The 22,541-nt window shown below is 42.4% G+C and overlaps 1 protein-coding gene across 4 annotated transcripts in view; it reads left to right on the forward strand.

Annotated features, from left to right (window-relative positions):
• SLC1A3 (solute carrier family 1 member 3) overlaps positions 1 to 22,541 on the forward strand; it is a 90,311-nt gene that overhangs the window by 13,901 nt on the left and 53,869 nt on the right. For 3 of the 4 annotated variants that reach the window (XM_003792943.2, XM_012807092.1, XM_012807094.1), the window contains one exon: positions 10,751 to 10,888. The exons of the other annotated variant lie outside the window; for it this stretch is intronic. In XM_003792943.2, the coding sequence (XP_003792991.1) occupies positions 10,751 to 10,888 (138 nt within the window). The remainder of the gene's footprint in view (positions 1 to 10,750; positions 10,889 to 22,541) is intronic. 4 annotated transcript variants of the gene reach the window in all.

A 22,541-nucleotide genomic window follows, 5' to 3' on the forward strand; every position in this document is an offset into this window, starting at 1 on the left:
AAGAGTGTTTGTTCAGTCTTCAATATGTTAAGTACCTACTATGTGCCAGGAACTATTTTAGGGGCTTAACATAGTGAATGAAACTGACATAAACTCCTGAACTCATGGAGCTTACATTTGAGCAGGTAGACACAATAATACACAGTAAGCACAATAAATCAAAAATATTTTGGGAGTATTTTTGGGAGTATTTTGGGAGATGATAAGAACTATTGAAATAAAGAGAGCCAAGGGAGAAGAAAGTTCTTTTTTTTTTATTTTATTAAATGATAGCTGTATACATTAATGCAAACATGGGGTACAGTGTAGTGTTTTCACATCCAACCCGAAATATTTTCATCAAATGGGTTAACATAGACTTCGTGTCATTTACTCAGTTATTGTGTTAAAACATTCATACTCTAGTTCTAGAAAAGTTCACTTGTACCCTTGTTAGACAGACCATATAGGTGATCTTTCCAGTCACCCTCCCTCCACCCATCCGCCCATCGTCCCCTCCCCTCCCCCACTCCTCCCCATATTCTTGGGCTAGAATTAAGTTGTAGCTTTCATTTGAGAACTATAAATTAGTTTCATAATAGGGCTGTGTACATTGGATACTTTTTCTTCCATTCTTGTGATACTTTGCTAAGAAGAACATTTTCTAGTTCCATCCATGTAGAGAAGAAAGTTCAATGTAGACCTCATTAGGAAGGTCACATGTGAACTAAATCTCAAAGGAGGCAAACCTTGTGAATACCTGGGAAGAGTATTCAAGGCAAAAAGAAGAGCCAGTATAAGGGTCCAAAATGAGATCATGTCTAATGTGCTAGAGAAATGAGCAGGAGGCGGGGCAGAGTGGGGGTGGGGAAACAGAAGTGAGCGGGAGGGGAATAGGAGATGAGTTCTGGGCATAGTGGCTCTGGGAAAGCAGGCCTGGTCCAACCATCAGCTTTGACTCCACATGAGACGTGCCAGGGGAGGCAGCAGAGGAAAGACCTCCTGACCCATACGTCTAAAGGGTCCCTCTGGGTATTATGTTGGGCAGAGGCTATACGAGTGTAAAGTGGAAGTGGAGAAACCAGTTAAAAGACTACTACAGTAGTCTAGGCAAGAAACGTGACCTTTAAATCTTGGAGCCGTCTTCATTTATAAATTAGAAAACCAAATTGAGGCATAGGAGATAAAGGACTCATCCAGTCCTTTAGTCCTGACTCTCCTGTATTCACATGGAGAGTTAAAGGCAGGGCTGGGACGAGAATCTCCACATCACTTATTCACCAAGCATTTATGGAGCATCTTCTGTGAAGATGGAAGCAGCCTGCAGAGGAGGCCCAGAGACCTGTGTCTGTTAGACCACTAACCACCCTACGTCTCTCACTTGTGAGTGGGACCTGTGACATGCCTCTAACCGATATGGCAAAGGTTAAAAGTATTGAGATGTCACTCCCAACATTTGTTAACTTGGGACAAGCCAGTGCTAGCTTATTTGTTTAAGGGTTTTGTTTTGTTTTTTTTTTTTTTTTTTTTTTGGTTTTTGCTACATAAATAAATGGTAAGATCTTAGCTGGGAAATAGCATTTTTTTACATAAAACTAGTGGTGTGCTATGCACCTAAATATTTGATAGTATGATTTTCCTTGAGCCATTGCACATACAAGCAGACAGCATGGTCTCCTTTCTGGCTAAAGGTCTGCAGGCTGAGCTTTTTCTGGGCAAGAGTGTGACTGTCCTCTGGCTGATCTGCTGTATAAATGTGGGAAGAGCATGCTAGCTCATCTTGGATGTGCACCTGGTGGATATCTTATGGTTGTCCTCAGAAGGTGAGGTCCTCCTCTCCATATGAATGCCACTAATAGTTTGAAATTTGTTTTTGGCATATGAGCTAGTTTGGGGCACCACTTCTTTTTCTTTTTTCTTTTTTTCTTTCTTTTTTCCTTTTTTTGGGGGGAGGATTTTGCATGGTGAGTAATAACTCTAGAAGACTTTAATCTGCAAATTTGCTTATGACAAAGTTTTCATATAGAGGAGGAATTTAAGTAAGATGTTACCTGGAACAGGCTCCAACATTTATAAAAAGTTAAATTGGGTGACTTGGTCTAAATTTTGCTTAAATTGGGCCTCATCTTTTAAAGATTTTCTCAATATTGTCAATGGTTTCATTAGATTAAATGGGGATCAAATTCATAATATGGATCTTCAGCGTTTAACTTATTGTATCTGGTTGCCCTTAAAAAGCAAGCCCATGATTTATTCTCTCCAAGGCTCCAGTGGGCACATTGTGTCTTAGTTTGGAAAGTGAGGTGATATTTGATCTTCCAAGGAAGTATTTGTTGTATAGACTCCCCAGAGAAAACAATGAATCCCTGGAGGACTCCCTTTGTGAGCTTTCTACATTAGAAAAAAGAAGGCACGTAAGCAAAAAATGCATCTTGTTCATAGCATTCAATTAACACAGTTACTGTTGATCATCTTAAACATTTTAGTTAAGATATTTCCTGGATTGTAGCAATTTTAATAGTATTAAAATACAGGAATACTATAACATTGTTAAGCAAGAGTGAGCAATCTGAATGTAACACACAACACTCATATATATAATAGTATAGTGTCACCCAGATGTAAACTTAGCCAAGTTTGTGGCACATGACACTTATATATATCATAATAGTATAATATCACCTAAATGTAAACTTTGCCAAGTTTGTTTCAGCTCTAAGATATCCTGCTAGGAATTATTTATTTAGATTTGTATTGTTCTTTTTGTAGAGTAATTGATAAATAAGGATCTCTTCTTTTGCAACTGAGGATCTGGTGGCCATAAAGCTTTTTTTTTTTTTTTTTTTGAGATAGAGTCTTGTTCTGTTACCCAGGCTGGAGTACAGTGGTGTGATCATAGCTCAATGCAGCTTCAAACTTCAGGGCTCACATGATCCTCCTACCTCAGCCTCCCAAGGAGCTGGGACCACAGATGGGCACCATCAAACTTGGCCACCACACCTGGCTATTCTTTTTTTTTCTGTAGAAAGAGGGTCTCACTATATTGTTGGATTGGTCTCAAACTCCTGGCCTCCAGAAATCCTCCTGCCTCAGTCTCTCAAAGTACATAAAGCTTTTTATTAGCTGTGGGATCATCAATGAATGTGGACTTCAGTAAGTGCACACTAATGGAGCTCAGTTTTGCGAGGGGAGAGCTGTTTTACCAATAAGAAACAGGACTAAGACCTGCCCTGCTACATCTCATTGGTCCAAAGGACAAAACAAAGGGATTTCTGGGGGCAGCGCCTGTGGCTCAAAGGAGTAGGGCGCCAGCCCCATATGCTGGAGGTGGCAAGTTCAAACCCAGTCCTGGCCAAAACAAACAAACAAACAAAAAAAAAAAAAAAAAAAAGGGATTTCTGGCAAGTCTGTGCCTCAAGCTGTGAGAATGTGTCTCAGGGAAGGCTTTTTCATTGCTGGACTGAAATGTAATCAGAGACTGGTCTTTGCATTCAGAGCATTTCCTCTTGATGTGATCCTGATAGCTGGACCCCACTCTTGGCTTCACCTTCACTGCTGCTGGTGGATGCAGAAAGGTGAAAAAAAAAAATGCTTTTCATTTGTTTATTTATTCAACAAACGGGTTGAAAGAGCTAGATGTTGACTTCAGTAGGTAAAATCAACTGTCAAAGAACAAGAACCCAAACCCTGTAAAATAATTTCAAAAGGTTTATTCTAAGCCAGATATGTGCAACTGTGGCACAGAGAGCTGCTCCCAAGAAGCCTTGAGCAAGTGGTCTCCCCAGGTTTGAGTCAGAGTTTGGTTGTATACATTTTATGGAGATAGAATTACACAGTCATAAATCAATACATGGAAAGTGTACATTGGTTTGGCCCAAATACACAGGACATCTCAAAGTGGGGATTTACAGGTCACCGGTGAATTTAAAGATTCTTTGATTTGTAATTGATTAAAAAATCAACGCTTTATCTAAAGGCTTGGCATGTTTTAAGATAAGGGAGTTTGTTAATCAGAGACCAGCTGGTGGACATATAGCAGACATATACCCATACTGAAGGATTCTGAAGTAAATTGATAACCTGCAGGTGTGATGTAAGCTTTGTCTTGTTTAGCCTTGGGCCTGTTAATAAGTCACAAAGGATATCTCCAAGAAGAGATGGGGCTGTGATGAGGCATGTCTGATTTTCCCTCTCAAGAGTATTTCTGGGATATCCTTGGGCAAGAGGGATCCATTCAGGCAGCTGAGGGGGCTTACAATTTTATTTTATTTCACATAACAAAACCTTTTCCCAGCTTAAGTTCTAGATTTAGTTAATCTAATTCAAAATAGAAGGGAAAATAGGCAAAATATTTTGTACTAACTTAGGCCCCTAAATGAGAAACAGGACTATCCAGAGACCATGTGGATTGGGCGAGTCTGGAGTCTAGACTCTGGCTCGGGACAACCTGGGTGTGAAGTCCACCTCAGCCACTCATTATAGCCTTGGGCAAGCACTTGACCCCTCTTTAAGCCTACTGTGGCTCCAACTTACCAACTGTGTGGTTTTGGCAATTTACCCTCCCTCTTGATGACACTGGCTTCTCATATGTGAGATGCTCACAATTATAGTGCCCGCCTCAGCAGTGTTGGTAAGACAATGCACTGGTGAGGCCCCGGCACCTGTCACATGTTCAGTGACTGAGCTGTTGTTAAGTATGTAAACCCTGAAACGTATTTTCATTAACTGCCCTGTTTACATTTATTATTGATGGTTTTCAGTGATTAAAAATGTGGGGGCGACACCTGTGGCTCAAGGAGTAGGGCGCCGGCTCCATATACCAGAGGTGGTGGGTTCAAACCCGGCCCCGGCCAAAAACTGCAAAAATAAATAAAATAATGTGGGCAATGAAAAGAAAAGCCAGGCTATTTTAATTAATAAACTTTACAAAAATGTAGTTAAGTCATAAGAAGAGATTTGGTGTAGCCATTTTAATAAACAGTAACCTGGTACTAATAGCCATATTTTGAGATCCTCAGCAAATAAGAAGACCTGTAAAGGGTTCCAGGATGTGCTGGGTGCCTCTGGGACACCTCTAGGAGGCACAAGATTATTATCAAGCTCATGCATGATATAGCAGTTAGAGAAGCATAAGACCCACAAACCACGCTCATTTGAGAAGTATCTTCAGGCAACAAGGATGTATTTGTGTTTAAGAGGATCAAAAGTGTAGTAGAAAGAGCACTGGACTTTATTTAGAATGCCCTTGTCAACCACTTATTAGATCTTTAAGTTTAAGCAAACTAACTAACTGAGCATTAATTTATTCACCTTTAAAATAGACATGATAATATCTACCTCATAAAGTTATGATGAGCATTAAATATCACCATTAACACATAGTAAGAGCTCAATAAATATACTCCTTCTCCAACAAAATCTCCTCTTTCCCAAGAGTAAAAAAATGGCTCACTTAGTAAACCCAGAGATAGTAAACCAACCAAAACATAGTCATTGACAAAGTGATTCAAAATGTGTATCTACAATCTGCTCTCTCTCTAAACAACTGTTTCCTTCAAAACATTTGACTTAGGACTATCACCTAAAAATAAATGATGTCTCCTCTCAGCTGTTCCCACTATAAATAAGAGCTCTTAGACAATGTAGATTCTGTATTGGAGAATGTAAGGAAACTGAGAGACATCCTAAAGTACCTGACGCCAGGACTGCATGTCCAAGCAAGGCCAGTTTATTGAGTGTAAAGAAACAAACACAAAAATTTCACCACCCCTTATGACTTTCCCTCTCTGACTGTCTTACTGTTGTTCTGTTAGATGTCTACAGTAGAACCTCTACAAGTTGACCATCCAAGGGACTGTAACAAACTGGTCAACATACAGATGTAATCAACATAAGGAACTGGGCCTGTTGTACTGATATATCCATGTGTTGTACGTCTAGTCTATGAGAATTAGGTCAACTGAAGGAGGTAGTCAATGTAGGGAGATGGTCAGCTATGGAAGTTCTACTGTATTTGGCAGGTTGGAGAGTTAAGGGATTTGATCATTCATACATCGCCCAGAGTTCACTCACTGAACCGGCTTACTGCCCTTCTAACACCTACCTGAAAATTAGCTGCATTGAATAAGTGCAGGGTTGGATGGGGAAAGATGAAGCAAGGTAGAGGAACATCCAAGAAGAGAAAGAGGCTGGACCCATAGCCAGTGTAGCTGTATGGAGGGAAGGAAAGTCAGCAATGGCCCATTTTAAACTTCAGGAGATGAGATAAAGTGCACCTAGTATTTCAAAAGAATAATCACTTGCTTCATCAAAACTGGTTTGGCTCTTGCTCCTAAAACATATATCATTAGTAGAGTAGCTATTCTATTAATCATTTGTAAATTATACGTAAAATAAATTTTCAAGACTAGCCAGGATCCTCCTCAACCTTGGAAATATTATTGTATCTGAGTAAATGCATTTCCAATAACAAAGAGTCAACTTAGACAGGGAAATCTAAAGTCTAACATATCAGTCTGATATGTTCAAATTCCAGCTGACCAAAATGAGTTGCTTGTGTTTCCTGTGCACATGTTTTGTTGTAACTGAATGAATGGCAGATGTTTTAATGCATTTAAACAAAGATCAGAAAACATAATCAAGTCCATTAAAATTACATTTGATTGAAAGTAAAGCATATTTATTTATTTTTATTTTATTTTATTTTATTTTTGAGACGGAGCCTCAAGCTATCCCCCTGGGTAGAGTGCCATGGCATCATGCTCACAGCAACCTCCAACTCCAGGGCTCAAGCGAGTCTCCTGCCTCAGCCTCCCAAGTAGCTGGGACTACAGGCGCCCGCCACAGCGCCCGGCCATTTTTTGGTTGCAGCCATCATTGTTGTTTGGCGGGCCTGGGCTGGGGATTCGAACCCACCACCTTAGGTGTATGTGGCTGGCGCCTTAGCCACTTGAGCCACAGGCACCGAGCCAAGCATATTTATTATAAGATTGAGCACTATCTCGATTGACTTGTTATGCGAAACAGCAGGAATAAGCCAGATATAACCAAAGCCTTTTATTGATTCCTACATGTTGTAGATGCCACTGAAAATCAGAATTAAATTCCTCACCCCAAGTAGAGTTTCAGGAAGATTAATGGTTAAATATTCTAAAACAAAGCAAAAAAGAAAGAGAGAAAAGTGAATTAAAAATATATCAAAGGCTAGGCACAGTGGCTAACGCCTGTAATCCTAGCACTCTGGGAAGCTGAGGCGGATGGACTGCCTGAGCTCAGGATTTTGATACCAGCCTGAGCCAGAGCAAGATACCTTCTCTAAAAATAGCCAGGCTTTGTGGTGGGCACGTGTAGTCCCAGTTCCTTGGGAGGGTGAGGCAAGAGAATCGGGTGAGCTCAGGAGTATGAGGTTGTTGTGAGCTATGACGCCATGGCACTCTACCGAGAGCAACAAAGTAAAACTCTGTCTAAATAAGTAAATAAATAAAGCTGGATGTTGTGCTGAGCCCCTGTAGTCCCAGCTACTCAGGAGGCTGTGGCAAGAGAATCGCTTGAACCCAAGAGTTTGAGGTTGCTGTGAGCTGTGATGCCATAGTATTCTGCCAGGGTGACTAAGTGAGACTCTGTCTCAAAAAAAAAAAAAAATAATAATAATAATAATAATAATAATCAAACTTGAGAAGGGAAGAGAAATTATTAAAATTTATAACTCTTGAAGAAATTGCCTTAAAAAAGTATGCAGACATTATTTTGTAAAAATTCAAATCCAGCAAATTAGAAAAGCATAGGCAAAGGGTAGTTATGTTTATAAAGAACACATACCAATCATTTACGCCCACACATTCATATATACATGCATGCACTCTGCAGGTGCCAAAAAAATGTATACACATTATAAGCAATGTTATCTATATACTGTATATTATGTATATACTTTGAGAACCTCTTGTAATTGCAAAAGTCAAATGTGACCTGTATTCATTTTCTCTTATAAGTATATATTGAGTATTATAAATTTAATACAGTTTTATTCTTTCTTAAAATGTGTATACTCTTTGGGGGGGTACTCTCTGTGTATACGCAAAGTCATAATCTGTTAGGATCTAAGAAACAGGATCTAATTGACATTTGCAGAAAATACAATGTGGAGAAATGTTCAACATCATTACATATTAATACAAAAGAAAACAAAATATGTATACTATTTATGCATCACATTAGCAAATTTTGCTTGTTTTAATCTTTTTATGGTAAGTCTTTGCTCATGAAGGTATAAGAAATAAGGTCTCATTCACTAGGGAAGTGTTAAAAACTACTGGGCCATCCCATCGCTATAGTAATTTGATAAATGAATTGAGGTGTCATATCTTTTGAGGTACTAGTTCCCTTTAAAAAAAAAAAAATCCTAGGCTGGGCATAATGGCTCTTACCTGTAATCCTAGCACTCTGAGAGGATCCCTTGAGCTCAGAATTTTGAGACCAGCCTGAGCAAAAGCAAGACACTCTGTCTATTTAAAATGTAGAAAAATTAGTGGGGTGTCATGGCAGACATTTGTAATCCCAGGTACTCAGGAAGCTAAGGCAGGAGGATCACTTGAACCCAGGAGTTTGAGGTTGCTGTGAGCTAGGCTGACACCATAGCACTCCAGCTTGGGCAACAGAGTGAGACTCTGTCTCAAAAAAACAAAAAATTTCTAGATGGTAAAGGAGCCTTCACATACTCATCATGGTGTTCTTTGTAAAAGTGAAAAATGCTAAACAACATGAGTGTTTGACAACCAAAGGAGAATAAATAAATGTTGATATAATCATTGAATCTGACATTATGAGACCTAAAAGTAATACTTAGAGGGATCATACACAGTCATACTCTGTGTGACTTCTATATATATGTAACTATGTGTTGGAGCATTCCAGAAACTCACTGACGCACTTAGCTGTACAGGAGAGGTGTGAAATATATAGAGTATTTAAGAGCATGGATCTGAGTCCAAACCACCTGGGTTTAAATCCTGGTTCTGCCACTTGAGTATGTTTGACTTTGGGCAAATTTTAATTTTACTGTGATTAGGTTTCTCCATCAGTAAATTAGTAGTGAAATAGTACCAACCTCCTCTGGTTGTTGGGAGGACTAACTGCTAATACAAGTAAAGCCTGACAGAGATATCTGACATGTATGGAGACTGCAGTAGGAAATAGCTATTTGCTGTTTATTTAAGTGGTAGAACAAATATAGGCAGGCTTTTGCCCTCACTTTCCTACATTTTCCAAAACAGATTTTCTCTCTTGAATATATTACCATCACACTGGAAAAAAAAAAGAATAAATACAGTAGAACCTCCATAGTTGACCACCTCCCTACACTGACACCTCTTTAAGTTGATCTAACACCCCACTTATACGTATTAGTACAGTAGGCCTAGTTCCTTATGTTGTCCACCATTGTATGTCGACCAGTTTATTACAGTCCCTTAGGTGGTCAACTTTCAGAAGTTCTACTCTACTTTCCTGAAGTCCTGAGAACTGGGTCAACAGGATTGTTCTAGTCACATAGATTCAGACCGTTATTAGAGTATCCCAGAATAGCATCAAAGAGTAGATATATCATGGTTGCTGAGGCCCAAGAATTGAAATTGCAGTTGCAGTGATGATTGAAGTGAACTTTGTGTCCCATTTCTTAAGATAGTTTGCATTCTGTAAACCATTGCTTGCCTCTTCTGGAAAAACTCTGCTTTCCTAGTATTCGTCCCTTCTCCTCCACCCACACTTCCACCACCAACCTCTAGCTTCTAATTAACTTAGTGCTGGGCATTTTCTCTTCTATATAACCCATGTGGACCTCTTCAAAAAAAACTAAATCACATGCTTTAGTAATAATAGTTAAGCAAAAAAAATCGGAAGTATTTACAAATTGGAATAAGTAAATTTTCTTTGGCAAGAAAAGTAAATTAAGGAAAGGAGAGAAGAGTAAATTTATACCTTTTATAATGCCAATGACTATTCATTTCTGAACATTGCAACAGGTATTATGTATAATTTGATTTACATGTAAAGCTATCATTCTAAAATATTTTAAAGTTCCAGGAGCAGAAGGAACATTGAGGAGGAATTGTTTTCTCTTTCCCCTAATTTCCCCCAAGTTTTCAGGGAAAAATTTGGGAGAAAAGTCGCTGCTCATTTTGGAGGCTTCTCTTGCCAGCAGCTAACAAGTTTGCACAGCACAGTTGCCAAGGCAATGTCAAGACCAAGTAGACAGAGGGAGAAAATACGGTGTGCAGACAGGAAGATGATGGAAATAGATTAACAACTTGAACGTGAGGGTTTTTTAATTAGGAAAAAAAAAATCATGTTACCCTTTATAAGTGGTTGTGCTAGCAATTCCAACATCTATTGTCATAATAGAACTTCATTACAATAAGGCCTTTTTTCCCCCCATATCACCTTGTTCATGAATGCACGATTTGTGTCCTAATTATGCCCCAATCTTTGTAACTGTACTGAGCCATGTCAAAATGGGTTCCACTCCATTCAAGTTAGACAAAGGAATTTTTCATTTGCTCAAACCAGAAACTTTTTTTTCTATAAGATCTACTTGAAACCCTGGATTCACCCAGACCCTTTCAGATAATGACTACAAAGATAGATGCGCCCCTTGCTCCCTATTTGCTGCTTGAATAAATACAACCAGCAGCCAAATACTTGCTCTTTTTTCTAGGACTGTTGCTTCAGTTTCCAAAGACTCAATTTTTCTTTCTTTTTCTTTTGTTACCTTCAGGGACAATCCTAGGATTTACCCTCCGACCATACAAAATGAGCTACCGGGAAGTCAAGTACTTCGCCTTCCCTGGAGAACTTCTGATGAGGATGTTACAGATGCTGGTCTTACCACTTATCATCTCCAGTCTTGTCACAGGTACCATACACAGTTGTGTTTTTATTTGAAAGTGTGCTTCTTGCAAGAGATCGCTTAGAAAAACAAATGCTTTAGGTTTCTGCTGGATGCATGCTCTGTTCTAGAAAAAAAAAAGTCCCTTCAAAATGATGGAAAGGAGGCTTTAGTAATGCATGAATGATTATAACTCTCGTATTTTACCAATCACAAGAGGAAATGGATTTAAACAGCCACGTAATCTGGTCTGCCTCACCACGAACGAGGTGCCCTGCTAAACACCACACCATCAGCCTTCTCTGACCACAGTGATGTAGTTGACAACAGCGTACAACAGGTCTGTTTTCTCACCCTCTTATCCCACCCAGATAACATCTGGTTGGACAGCCTATTAGCTATTGATGCAAGAATGCTTGTTCTCAGAGCCACCAGGACTTGAGCGGGAGCCTTCTTGGAAGCCTCATCACGAGGTAATGCCCACAACACACTCACCAACTCTGCTGCCACCAACACTGTGTCTTTTCCTGGTGTACCCGCATGATTTCATTTCCTTCTCCAGTTGCCCCCCCATCCCCATTACCTTTTATGCTGGTGGGAGAAAGGGGAGGGGGTGGGAGATTCCCTCATCTGGATATTTTATCAGTTGACACTTGGATTTTTAACAAGTGGAAGCTTTTCAGGATAGGATTCTATTTTCTGGGTCAGTGAGAAAACCATTTATTCCTGCATGGGAAAAGATTAAAGAGTCATTTGCATATGTGATTGGTGAATACAGACGGAGCTGAGAAGTTGCACAAAAATGTTACTGTACATTCCTTCCTGCCCACTCTTCTCTTTCCCCACAGCACATCTCTGATTTGGAAAAGGAATTTGCATAGACACTGCCCCAGCAGGATGGTTTCTGGGTTTGTAGCAAAGCCCAGAATTCAGGTATTACTGACCCTGTTTTCTTTTCCACTCTGGGCACACCGTCCCCGCTGTAGGCAGGCCACTCTGCCACTAAAATAGTGGGCTCTGAGCATCTTTCTCCCTCCCAGGGAGTTCTCAAGGATATTTATATTCTCCTTTCAAGATCTCTGTGTAATGAGAACCTCATAGTACAACTCAACTCATGGGGCAAGATTCTAACTAGTACATGCCTTGGAGGACTGGCTATTCCTTGGACAACAACTATGTCAGATTTTTCCTCAATGCCTTGCATGTCTCTGCTGGCTTCCACTGGTCCAGGGCCTAAGTCAAGTGATTGCATGTACAGGAGTTTTCCCTGGAGGATGAATTGCCCATAAAATAATCATGGGGTTGATTTGGGGTACTTATTTGTGAAACTAGGCTGGTCCATTGCTGGCTAGGGGTAATCCTAGCAGCCACAATTCTTTTCACAAGAGCTATATTAAATGCTGACATGAGTGCACATTCTCACTTTATTACCCATGTGTTGCTATTTTTTGAGGATCAAATTTTTTGCAGAAAGCACTTACGGGACAGAATCCAGTTCTGACATTTTATGTAGTAGAACAGTGAGTCTCTCCGCACCATGCTCACTAGCAGGGCCTTTGGACAAGTGCTTGCAGTTTTCCTGTATACAAACTGAAGGTCCTGGTTTCCTTTATACTTTTTCTTCAAGGGAGGAACCAATGTTTAGAGGTTTCTGCTTTCTCATAATTGTGCTAAAAACCTGCTGTGTTATTCTTAGAAGAGAAAAGCCCTTATACATACTGTCAGAGAAGTGTTACTTCCCCTTAGTAGCAGAACCAGTTGACAGTTACCTTGAAGTGGAATTTCCTGGTGCTTTTATTACTTAATAATCAACTTTGTTGAAAGAATAAGAGCTTTGGTTGAGTAATTTTGCAGGAAAAAAGGGATGATGCAATCCCTTTGCGTGGTTAAAGGAAATTTTTTTGGTCAAATATCGAAAAAATTATCAACATTTATAACATTGTTGTTAAAGAGAAAGGAATTATGAGCTGCAAACAACCCACATAAAATGAATTTTCAAAATGTAACCTAATTGCAGGTTGGGAGTGCTGCCAAGTTGGACCATTAACAGTTTTAACTCTTATCCAGAGCTGTGTTAAGACAGAGCCTGAGGGGCATAATTTAGTTTGCCAAAGTGCTTTCTAAAGTGTTAGTCTGAAAGGAGTAATTTCCATACTATGCAGTGACTTAGATATTTAGGATCAAATGGAATAAATGATTGATTCAATAAGAATTTCCTTCATAGTTTTGAATATAATCCTTCTAAACCAAAGGGGGATGAATGAGACAGTGGGAAGGAGGAAAGGGAAATTTTGCAAATTACACAGACCCCCTAGGACTTCCTTGCAGGTCACTAGAGATGTTACTGGGAGTACATTTCCTCCCTTTAGGAGGGCAAGGCAATCTTGAATGCCTCCAATGGCCAAGTGTATGATGGCAGTGCCCTTTCCAGCTCCTTTTTGTTTGTTCTACTTTGATAGGGTCATGGAAACAGAGAATATTTCTCTTCTACAGGAGAAATAACAAGGACTCGTGTGATGATAAGCAGAGAGTGACCCCAATGGCAGAATAACATAGACAAAAGGAAGGCAAAGAGACTACTGGGACCACCAGTTGTTACCATGTGTCAACAAGGTCCAAATCTTTCCACTTTTCTAGGGAATCTACAAATCCAAATTTTTTCTAAGAACCTCCAGATTGTGTGATACAGTTTACAAAATGAAACACTGCAAGCCAAACACAGCACATATGCAGGCCCGTTTCACCCTTGGGCTGCTAATACTGGAACTTATGTTTGAATGTCTGTGCTGTAAATGATGAGAAGTGTACTGCTGAACTTGTGCACCCATCAGGCAATCACTGAGTTTCATATCTGTCAACAATTGACAGTCCTATGTCAAAGCTTAATTAGTAACATGGGGAATTCACTACTGAATGCCACATTGACCACAAATAGCTATTGGGGAGTGCATCTCCTCCCCATTTTTCTGAGTAGAACCACCTTATGTGTAGTCCAAGGAGACACAAAGTAATAGAAAGATTAAAGGGGTAAGGATGGGCAAGACCCAGGGGAGCCAGCTTGTGAGTTAAACCAAGAGTGTCAGCTGCCTTCTCTCTGTTTTCAAAGCTTGGTGGCCTGTTCAGTTAGTTTCTTAGCAGCATCTCAGGACAAGTCCCAACTGGTTGACATAAAAGCAGCATTCTTTATCTAGGAATAAGCACAGGCCCCCTTTTTCTGCTGTGAGAAAATCTAAGCTGTGCCTGTTTCAGAGGATAACGGCTCTGAGGAATCTACTTGATTGATCCTGCTGTTTAAAAGACTGGGATATTTCTTCTAGGCTTTCCTGTAGGTCCTGGGACAATGTGTGGAAGAAGTGTCAGGAGGATCCCCAGTCCCCAAGTCCCATCCCCATACCCCTAGCTATCCCTAGCTCAGTAAGGAGTGGGATTAAGGTGGGGGTCCTTTGGGGTCTGGCTCACTCTTTCATTGGGACTGGTAGAGCCTGGTCAGTAGGCGTAAGATTTCTATTAGGGGACAGATAAGCAAGGGCACAAGTGCCCGTCCAGTTGGTAGGTAAGCAGGAATATGCTTTGTTTCCACAGACAAAAAATAAGCCGCTTGCTTTAGACAGGAGCTGAGATGGAAAGAGAAGAGGTGAGGGAAGTTATAAGGTCCTCATTTTTGCCTGAGTTCATTACTCCAGAACAAAAGGCACCAGTAAGTGCTCCCCCAAGGGGAGGGGAGACTGGCCCATTGGTTTGAAGGGCACCTGAGAGTATGAATCCGAGGAAGGCTTTGTGGGAGTTGGGTCTGGGGCAAGAGAGCGGGGGACGTTATGGAGCTGAGGTGGCCCAGAGAAGAAGATAGGCCCAGAGAAGAAGAGGAATAGCCCATCAGCCTGAGGTGACAGAGCACAATCTACACACTGAGAGTCACAGTGTTAGGGGAAGGATCTTGACAGTGACATTACAGAGGTCTAGGGGTAGGGCGCCCAGGAAGAGTCCAGAGCCCGTGCAGTCATGCAAAAAGGGGCTGGGGTGAGCAGGTCTAAGGTTGATGATATTGGTCCAAAAATGGGAATTGGGGTATAAGGGAATGAGTGGATGTTTTCTGAGAAAGATTGGAATCGCTTGGCGGCTCCACCAAAAATGGGAATTGGGGTATAAGGGAATGAGTGGATGTTTTCTGAGAAAGATTGGAATCGCTTGGCGGCTCCACTGGCTAAAGTGGTGGGGGTAATCTCCAAGGGGGGTGTCTGCTCGGCTGGAGAAGGCAGTGCCCTTTTCCTTGTGGTATGTTAAGTACACTGCGGAGGTGTTTCAAACGTTGGCTGGGGCTAGAATGGCAGCATACTTACCAGGGGAAAGGGAAAGACAAATCTAGCACTGGTGAGATAAGGGTGATGAAGTCTGGTTTGGTAGCTTTTGCATGAGGTTGATAGTAATCAGCAGGTATCTAGGGGTAAAAAGTTTAAAGGGATTACAGGGGGCAATAGGATTAGGGAGAAGACAGTGCTAGCCAAAGAGTGAGTTCTTGCCATGAGAATTCAGGGAAGTCTCCCTGGAGGTAAAGGTTCCAGAGGAGGGTGAGAAGATCTTCAACAGTTATAGGGGGGTTAGAGAGGATTATAGGTAGGATTAAATCATATAGTTGTCCCAGAGTGGGCATGATAGATCCGTGAGATTGACTCATGGCTCACGGCTCAGGGGCTCATCAAGGTTAACCTCTTCCTCTTCTCAAATTCTGGACAAGCAAACATGAGTTGGAAAAAGAATGGTAGATTTCCACACTTAACTGGTGGTCTCTTCAGGTGCCTTTTTAAGTCTGGAAAAATGTATCCCTGAGTTAATGCCTCATAGTCTAGCTGCCATGGCACAGTGGGGAGTACTAGGAAGGAGCTATCCCATGTTGGGCATAGGGATGTAGGCTGAAGGGTTTTGAGATACCTAGTTGCCCGGATGGAGGGGGACCTCTTTAAAGGAGGAAGTAGGTTTAGGTTAGATAGTATCAGCTATTTGTCTCAAGAAGACTATAACAGAAGCGAGGTTAGGGAGGTAGTCCCCCAAGGGGAAGTCGAGGAAAGTTTCCCAGGATGAGTGGTCTACCACACATCAGTTCAAAGGGGCTGAAAGAGTGGGGTTTTCTTGGGCTAATGCTTAACTGCATTAAGGTAATGGGGAGGAGGACTCTCCCCATTTACTCTGTTTCCATTGTGAGGGGAGCGAGGTGTGTCTTAAATGAACCTACTCATTTTTTTTCTACTTTTCCTGAGGCTTGGCATTAGTAGGTTGAATGCAATTTCCATTGTATCCCAAGCCTCTACCCACCCACCCCCGCCAGACTCCTTGTATTATTTGGGAAATGAATGATGGGCCATTATTTGACTGGAGAGTGATGGGGAGACTGAAAAGAGGGATTATTTCATCAAGAAGGACTTGAATGGCAGTCTCCACCTTTTTGTAGGATAAAGGAAAGTCTTCTACCCATCCTGTAAACATGTCTATAAATATGAGGAGATAATTTTTGGCATTTGACTGGGGGCATGTATGTAAAATCAAGTTGCCAATTTTGTCTAGGAGTATCCCCATAGAGTTGGTAAGGATGTGTGCAAAGTAGTGATTCTGGCTAGGTCCTGAAAGAGAATTGGGTGATATATGAATAGACTTTTAAAAAGGCAGGTTAGACATTGGGATCCAATATAAATTTGGTTATGGAGACATTAAAATGGAAATGACCAATGGTTGAGGAAGTATGGTTTTATTTTTTAGGACCTACCTCTTTGGAGGGTGGCTCCCCTCTCCTTTAAGTGGATGTTCTCTTGGAGGGTGTGTTGTGGGGTTAGACTGGGTGGAAGGCCAAGATGATTTGGGAAAAGGTAAGGGAGGCCTGGGTTTCACCTTCAGTATCAGCTTTGCAGTTGCTTTTGGAAATATCTGAGGTGACTTTCTGATGTATCCTGCAGTGTAGGACAGCTATATTGGTGGGGAGAGCAATGGCTTCTAGCAATTTGAAAATAAGGCTTTTATTGAGGACAGGGGATCCCTCATTCCTTCCATAGAGGTATGTGAGAATGAAGGATGTGAAGCGCATATTTGGAGTCTGTATATATGTTGATATCCTGTTGCCACGTCAGTGTTAGGGTGAGATATGTTCAGCCTAAGTGATAAGGTTCCCTAGGTGAGGGGTTGGACTCAGGAACAGATGTAAAGGAGACAACTGCATATCCAGCTCTAGAGGGAGGAGCTGTTGTCTATGAACTGTGTGGTTGCTGATGGAATGAGTGTCTTGATGGTTAGGGAAGGGATGTAAGAAATGAGAAAGAATATCTGCACACTTGCGTGGTGAGAAGGTTGGCAGTGGGTCAGGGAGGGGCAGAGGAGTGGCGAGTTTTAAAGAGGGACACTGATGCAGAGAGACATTTGGGTTCCCTAGAAGGGTGGTGTGGAAGGCTTGTTAGTGGGCTGATGAAATGACTGTTATTGCCTGGTGCATTAATAAGCCCCAAAGGCAGTGGTTCTCAACCTTCCTAGTACCACGATCCTTTAATACAGTTCCTCATGTTGTAGTGACCCTCAACCATAAAATTATTTTCATTGCTACCTCATAACTGTAATTTTGCAACTGTTACGAATTGTAATATAAATATCTGATATGCAGGATGGTCTTAGGCGACCCCTGTGAAAGGGTCATTCAACCACCAAAGGGGTCACGACCCACAAGTTGAGAACTGCTGCCCAAAGGAAATGTGAAGTGTAGATAAGGAGGGACTGGGTGCAAGTGAATTTGAAGATTTCCTGGACTAAGAGTGAAGCTGCCACTGAGGTGCAGAGAGGCAAGAGGGCCATCCTTGGAGTGTTTTGTCCAGTTGTTTGGAAAAGTATGTTACGGGAAGATAGTTGGGTCCTTTGGTTTGAGTGTGTGCCATGAGTCCCTAATGACCATCAGCATAGAGGAAAAAGGGCTTTGAGGGATGGGGAAGGAAAATGAATAAGGCTTGAATCCAGGCCCACCTGAGCTTCATGAAGGATTGAGACAGGGAGGACTCTGAGGTAGAGGTTCATCAGGGTCCCCAGTGGCTGCCTAGTATAGTGGCTTAGCTAAAATGCAGAAATTGGAAATCCACAGACAGAAGAACTTAGCCAACCTGACGAAGGATAGGAGACTGTTTTACAGATGAGAAGGGGTAAAGTGGCAATAAGTCTTTTTCTTTCAGGAGTTGAGCCTGGGTGGAAGGAGTAAGGGAAATGCTGAGGTAGGTGACCTGGCTTTTGAATAGCCCAAGTATCCATGGTAGTTTTAGAGAGAGATGGTATCAGAGACAGAGCTGTAAGGGAAGAGCGGCAAAAGAGTAAGTCATCAACACATTGGATGACAGTAGATCACAGGCTTAAATGTTTAGAGATCTGAGGCTAAGGCCTGACTGAAATCCCTGGGGAGAGGGACTGTGCAGGTCAGTTGTTGAACTAGTTGGATGTCTAGGCCAGTCCATGTAAAAAGGCAAATAGGTCTTGGGAGTTAGAGTGAAGAGAAATAGTGAAAAAGATATCTTTTAAGTGCAGGACTCTAAATTGTATAGTAGAAGCGGGAATGATGGAGAGGAGAGTTTAGGGGCCTGGGACAGGGGAGTTCTGGGCATGGTGGCTTTGTTGACTGCCCGCAGATCTTGGACTAGTCTGAAGGAGCCATCAGGTTTGAGGACCCTTAAGATAGGAGTGTTGCACAGGGAAGAGGGAAGTCAAAGGAGGTGGTTGTCTAGCAAATGGTTAGTGATTGGTTGGAGTCCCTTTATAGCTTGAGGTTTGAGGGGGATATTGAGGTCAGTTGGGGAGAAGCAAAGGGTTAGATAGAATGATAGTAATGGGCTGATGATGGGAGGCAGTGGAAGGAGTACAAGTGTCCCAAACCTTAGTACTGACCTGAAGTAAGGCCTTTGGGACAGATGTTTGAGGGGCTATAGGAGGGGTGTCAGAGGAAAGTTATGGAAGTGGAGAGAGTGGAGAGATACTGGATGACCTGGGTAAAGGGTATATATAAGGTGAAAGTGGCTTGGAGTTATGGCAATAAATCTTGACCAAGTAGGGAGTGCAGCACCTCGGAATGACCAGGAGGGAATGGAAGAGAAGGCCAGATGTTCTGAATGACAGGTTAGAGGTGGGGTCTTAGGTAGGGTAGATGAGATCCTGTGTACCCCAGTTACAGATATCAAGGAGGGGAATAATAGCCCTGAGAAGTCAGGCAGTACTGAGAATGGGCCTGCATATCCAGGAGGAAGGAAACTCAACTTACTTGCCACCAAAAGACAATCCTGGGGTTCTGTGAGTGAGATGGTAACAGTGGGGGCCTGAGAACCCAGGCCCCTTCAGTCTTCAGTTACCAGCCCCAGAAGTTCAGTTAGAGTGAATCCTGGCTTGGTCACTGCCTTGGAAGGGGTGACTCCTGGTCCTGAGACCCAGGGACACTCATCCTTCCAGTGACCCTGTGGTCCTCTTTGCCACACTTGCTGCAGGGACCTGAGGAGCAGTGGGGTTTTAGGTTGCCTGTGGGATCTCTCCTCTCTGCCCTTGAAAGGTGGAAGGCAAAGTCTGGTATTTCTCTGGCTTTCTCCTCCTCCCTATTGTTACAAACTTTGAAAGCTAATTTAACTACTAATTTTTTCGGGGGGTTCTGGGGCCCCCTTTGAGTTTGGGGGGCTTTTTCCTTATGTCTGAAGTTGATGAAACATATATTTACATATAAGCTTCCAGCCTCAGACTCAGGGTCAAAGGTGGCACATTTTATTAAGGTCAGACTACTTAAAATGGTGGCTGGGTTTTCATCAGCTTGCTGGTTGCTCTTTGATTTTTCTCATAATTGACTGCCTTCAGGACAGCCTTTTTTATTCCCTCCAATAAACAGGTTATAAAATGAGCCCTTGGTGAAAGATCGTGGGAGTTTTCCTGATAGTTCCACTTAGGGGCCGTGGAGGGTACTGTCCTCACTCTGAGGGCTGAGTGGGTCTTGGGTATGTAAAGTGTCCTTGAAAGCTGTGTCTGCAGCCCAAATGCCAGTCCTTTCTTCAGGGGGAGTGGCAGATCAAAGTGCTGTGTATATGTCCTGCCATGAGAGGTCATAGGACTGGGTCAAATACTGGAATTCCTTTGTGAATTGGGTAGGGTCAACTGAGAAGGATCTAAGGTGTTTTTGGAATCCTGAACAGATCTCCTAAATTAAAGGCAAGCTGGACCCTAACAATGGCCTCAGCTCCTGCAGCTTTGTGTAGTGGCAGAATGGCCGGGGCGGTGGGGGGGGGGCTCTAGCAGGTGTGCAGAGGAGGGAAGGGACCAGATGGGGAAGGTGGGGGAGTGGAGGTTGGGACTGAGTGGGGACAAAAGGTTTGGGAGATGTGGACACATAAGAAGGGGGTGCCAAGTGGTCAGCGGGATCAAATTCAAAGTCAGAGGTAGAGGGTATGGGTGGCAGTCGCCCATTGAGAAGAATTTGAAAAGTAGTGCAATTTTGACAGAGGGAGGGGCAACTCTGAAGAAAGAAGAGAGCTTGAATGTAGGGACTCAGACCACTTGCTATTGTGGGTTATGAAATTATCCTGAAGAATGGTCAAATCCCAAATGCCATCTTCAGCCATTGGCTCCATTACCTAGTTTACTGGGGACAGGCAGTATCACACATCAGCCACTTTGGTTTGATTATCCCCTTTAAGCCTTGGGTATTCAAGTTCTTGAGGAGACAGACCAGTGGCAAATCTCAAGGCAGGCAGAAAGGCAATTACCATGGCTAGCAGGAGAGAGAGGATGAATAGGAGGGAGGCTCACCAGCAGGGAGGCAGCCTTCCCTGATGGATGTGGGAGGGTACACTAAGGACCAGTGTCCCAGATCCCTGGGGAAGGAAGTCTCAACCCAGCTAGGCTTTGCAGCACAGAAGACGGACAGACAGACAAATAAAACTTCCCGAAAAGCCCCTTCCTTCACTCACCAAGTTCTAGCGATTTTAGTATGCAGTGTTGGTGGTAGAGGGCTGTGCCAAGGGTTTGGGTGATCCCAGGACTGGTCTCTCTGACTCCTTCCAGGGTTTTCACCACTATTAGATGCTGGGTACGGGACTGGGAGTGGTGGCTCACGCATGTAATCTCAGCACTTGGGAGGCTGAGGCAGGTGAATTGCCTGAGCTCACATGTTCAAGATCAGCCTGAAACAGAGTGAGACCCCAGTCTCTTAAAAAATAGCCAGGCATTGTGACAGGTGCCTATAATCCCAGCTACTTGAGAGGCTAAGGCAAGAGAATCACTTGAACTCAAGAGTTTGAGGCTGCTGTGAGCTAAGACGCCATGGCACTGTACTAAGGGTGACCAAGTGAGACTATCTCAAAAAAAAAAGAATAGCTGGCCATTGTGTCAGGCGCCTGTAGTCCCAACTACGGGAGGCTGAGGCAAGAGAATCACCTAAGCGCAGGAGTTAGAGATTGCTGTGAGCTGTGATACCACGGCCCTCTACTGAGGGCAACAAAGTAAGACTCTGTCTCTTGAAAAAAAAAAAAAGATGGGTACAAGATAGAAATAGACAAAGGGAGTTTATTAGGGTAAAGAAACAGAAGTGGGGTCTGAACCAAAATCACCCCAGCCCCCTCCCGATTTCAGGCATCTTTATCAAGCTTATGGATATAAGAAGAATGTGGGTGGAGGTAGCCACGGGAGGGACTACCTCCCACAGAGGAGCTATTAGACAGAGTGGAAAGTTCACGCTCTGCACGTTCCAGGCTCAATTGCCCCGCAATATCTTGGAGATGTGGGGCTTTAACCATCATCCTGTGGTTCTGCACTTCCAGCTTTGGCAATGTTTTGCAGTTTGACCTTTGGCTTAATTCTTGACCCAGTTTCTCTAAATGGCTGCCTCACTAAAATGGCCACACTTATGCCAAGGGGGTTTGAGGATCCCTTTCCCACAATTACTACATTTCTTGGACTATACAAATTGTTTTGGAAGATTCTAGTGTATACAGAAGTCATACTTTGTAAAAAAATTTAAAGAGGTTTATTATGAGCCAAATTTGAGAACCATGACCCAGAGCCACACCCACGAAATCCTGAGCAAATGTTTGTTTTGTAGACGTTAAGGAGATAGAAATTACGGGTACAAATTACAAATCAATACATGGAAGGCATACATTGGTTTGGCCCAAAAGAGGTGGGACATTTCAAAGAGGAGGCGGGGGTGGCTTACAGGTTATAGGTGGATTTAAAGATTCTTTGATTCTTTAGCTGACAATTGGCTGGAAGAGTTAGGCTTTGTCACTTTGTCTCAAATACCAGGAGTCAGTGAAAAGGTATGCATAAGATAAAGGGTCTCTTAATCAGAGACTAAGTACAAGACATATGCCCAGACTCAACTGGTTTGTTACGTGTACTGCAGGTAGGTCTTACATAGCCTTAGGCGTGTTAATGAGTCCGGATGGACATCTCTAAGAAGGGGAGAGGGCATGACGAGGCGTGTTGGATCTCCTTTCTCATGGCTAGCAGCTCATTTTAGGGGATCCTCCTGGCTAAGACGGGAGTCCAGACAGTCACCCCCAGGTGGGGTGGGGCTTAAGATTTTGTTTTAGTTCAGACTAGGAAACATGCTATACATTTAATTGTACTAAAATCGCATTTACACTATGAGAAATCTAAGTTAGATTTTTGTACTTGAAACATCTGTTCATGACTTACG

This window comes from Otolemur garnettii, unplaced genomic scaffold (assembly GCF_000181295.1).
Source record: "Otolemur garnettii isolate 467f Iridium unplaced genomic scaffold, OtoGar3 scaffold00063, whole genome shotgun sequence".
Classification (NCBI taxonomy): domain Eukaryota; kingdom Metazoa; phylum Chordata; class Mammalia; order Primates; family Galagidae; genus Otolemur; species Otolemur garnettii.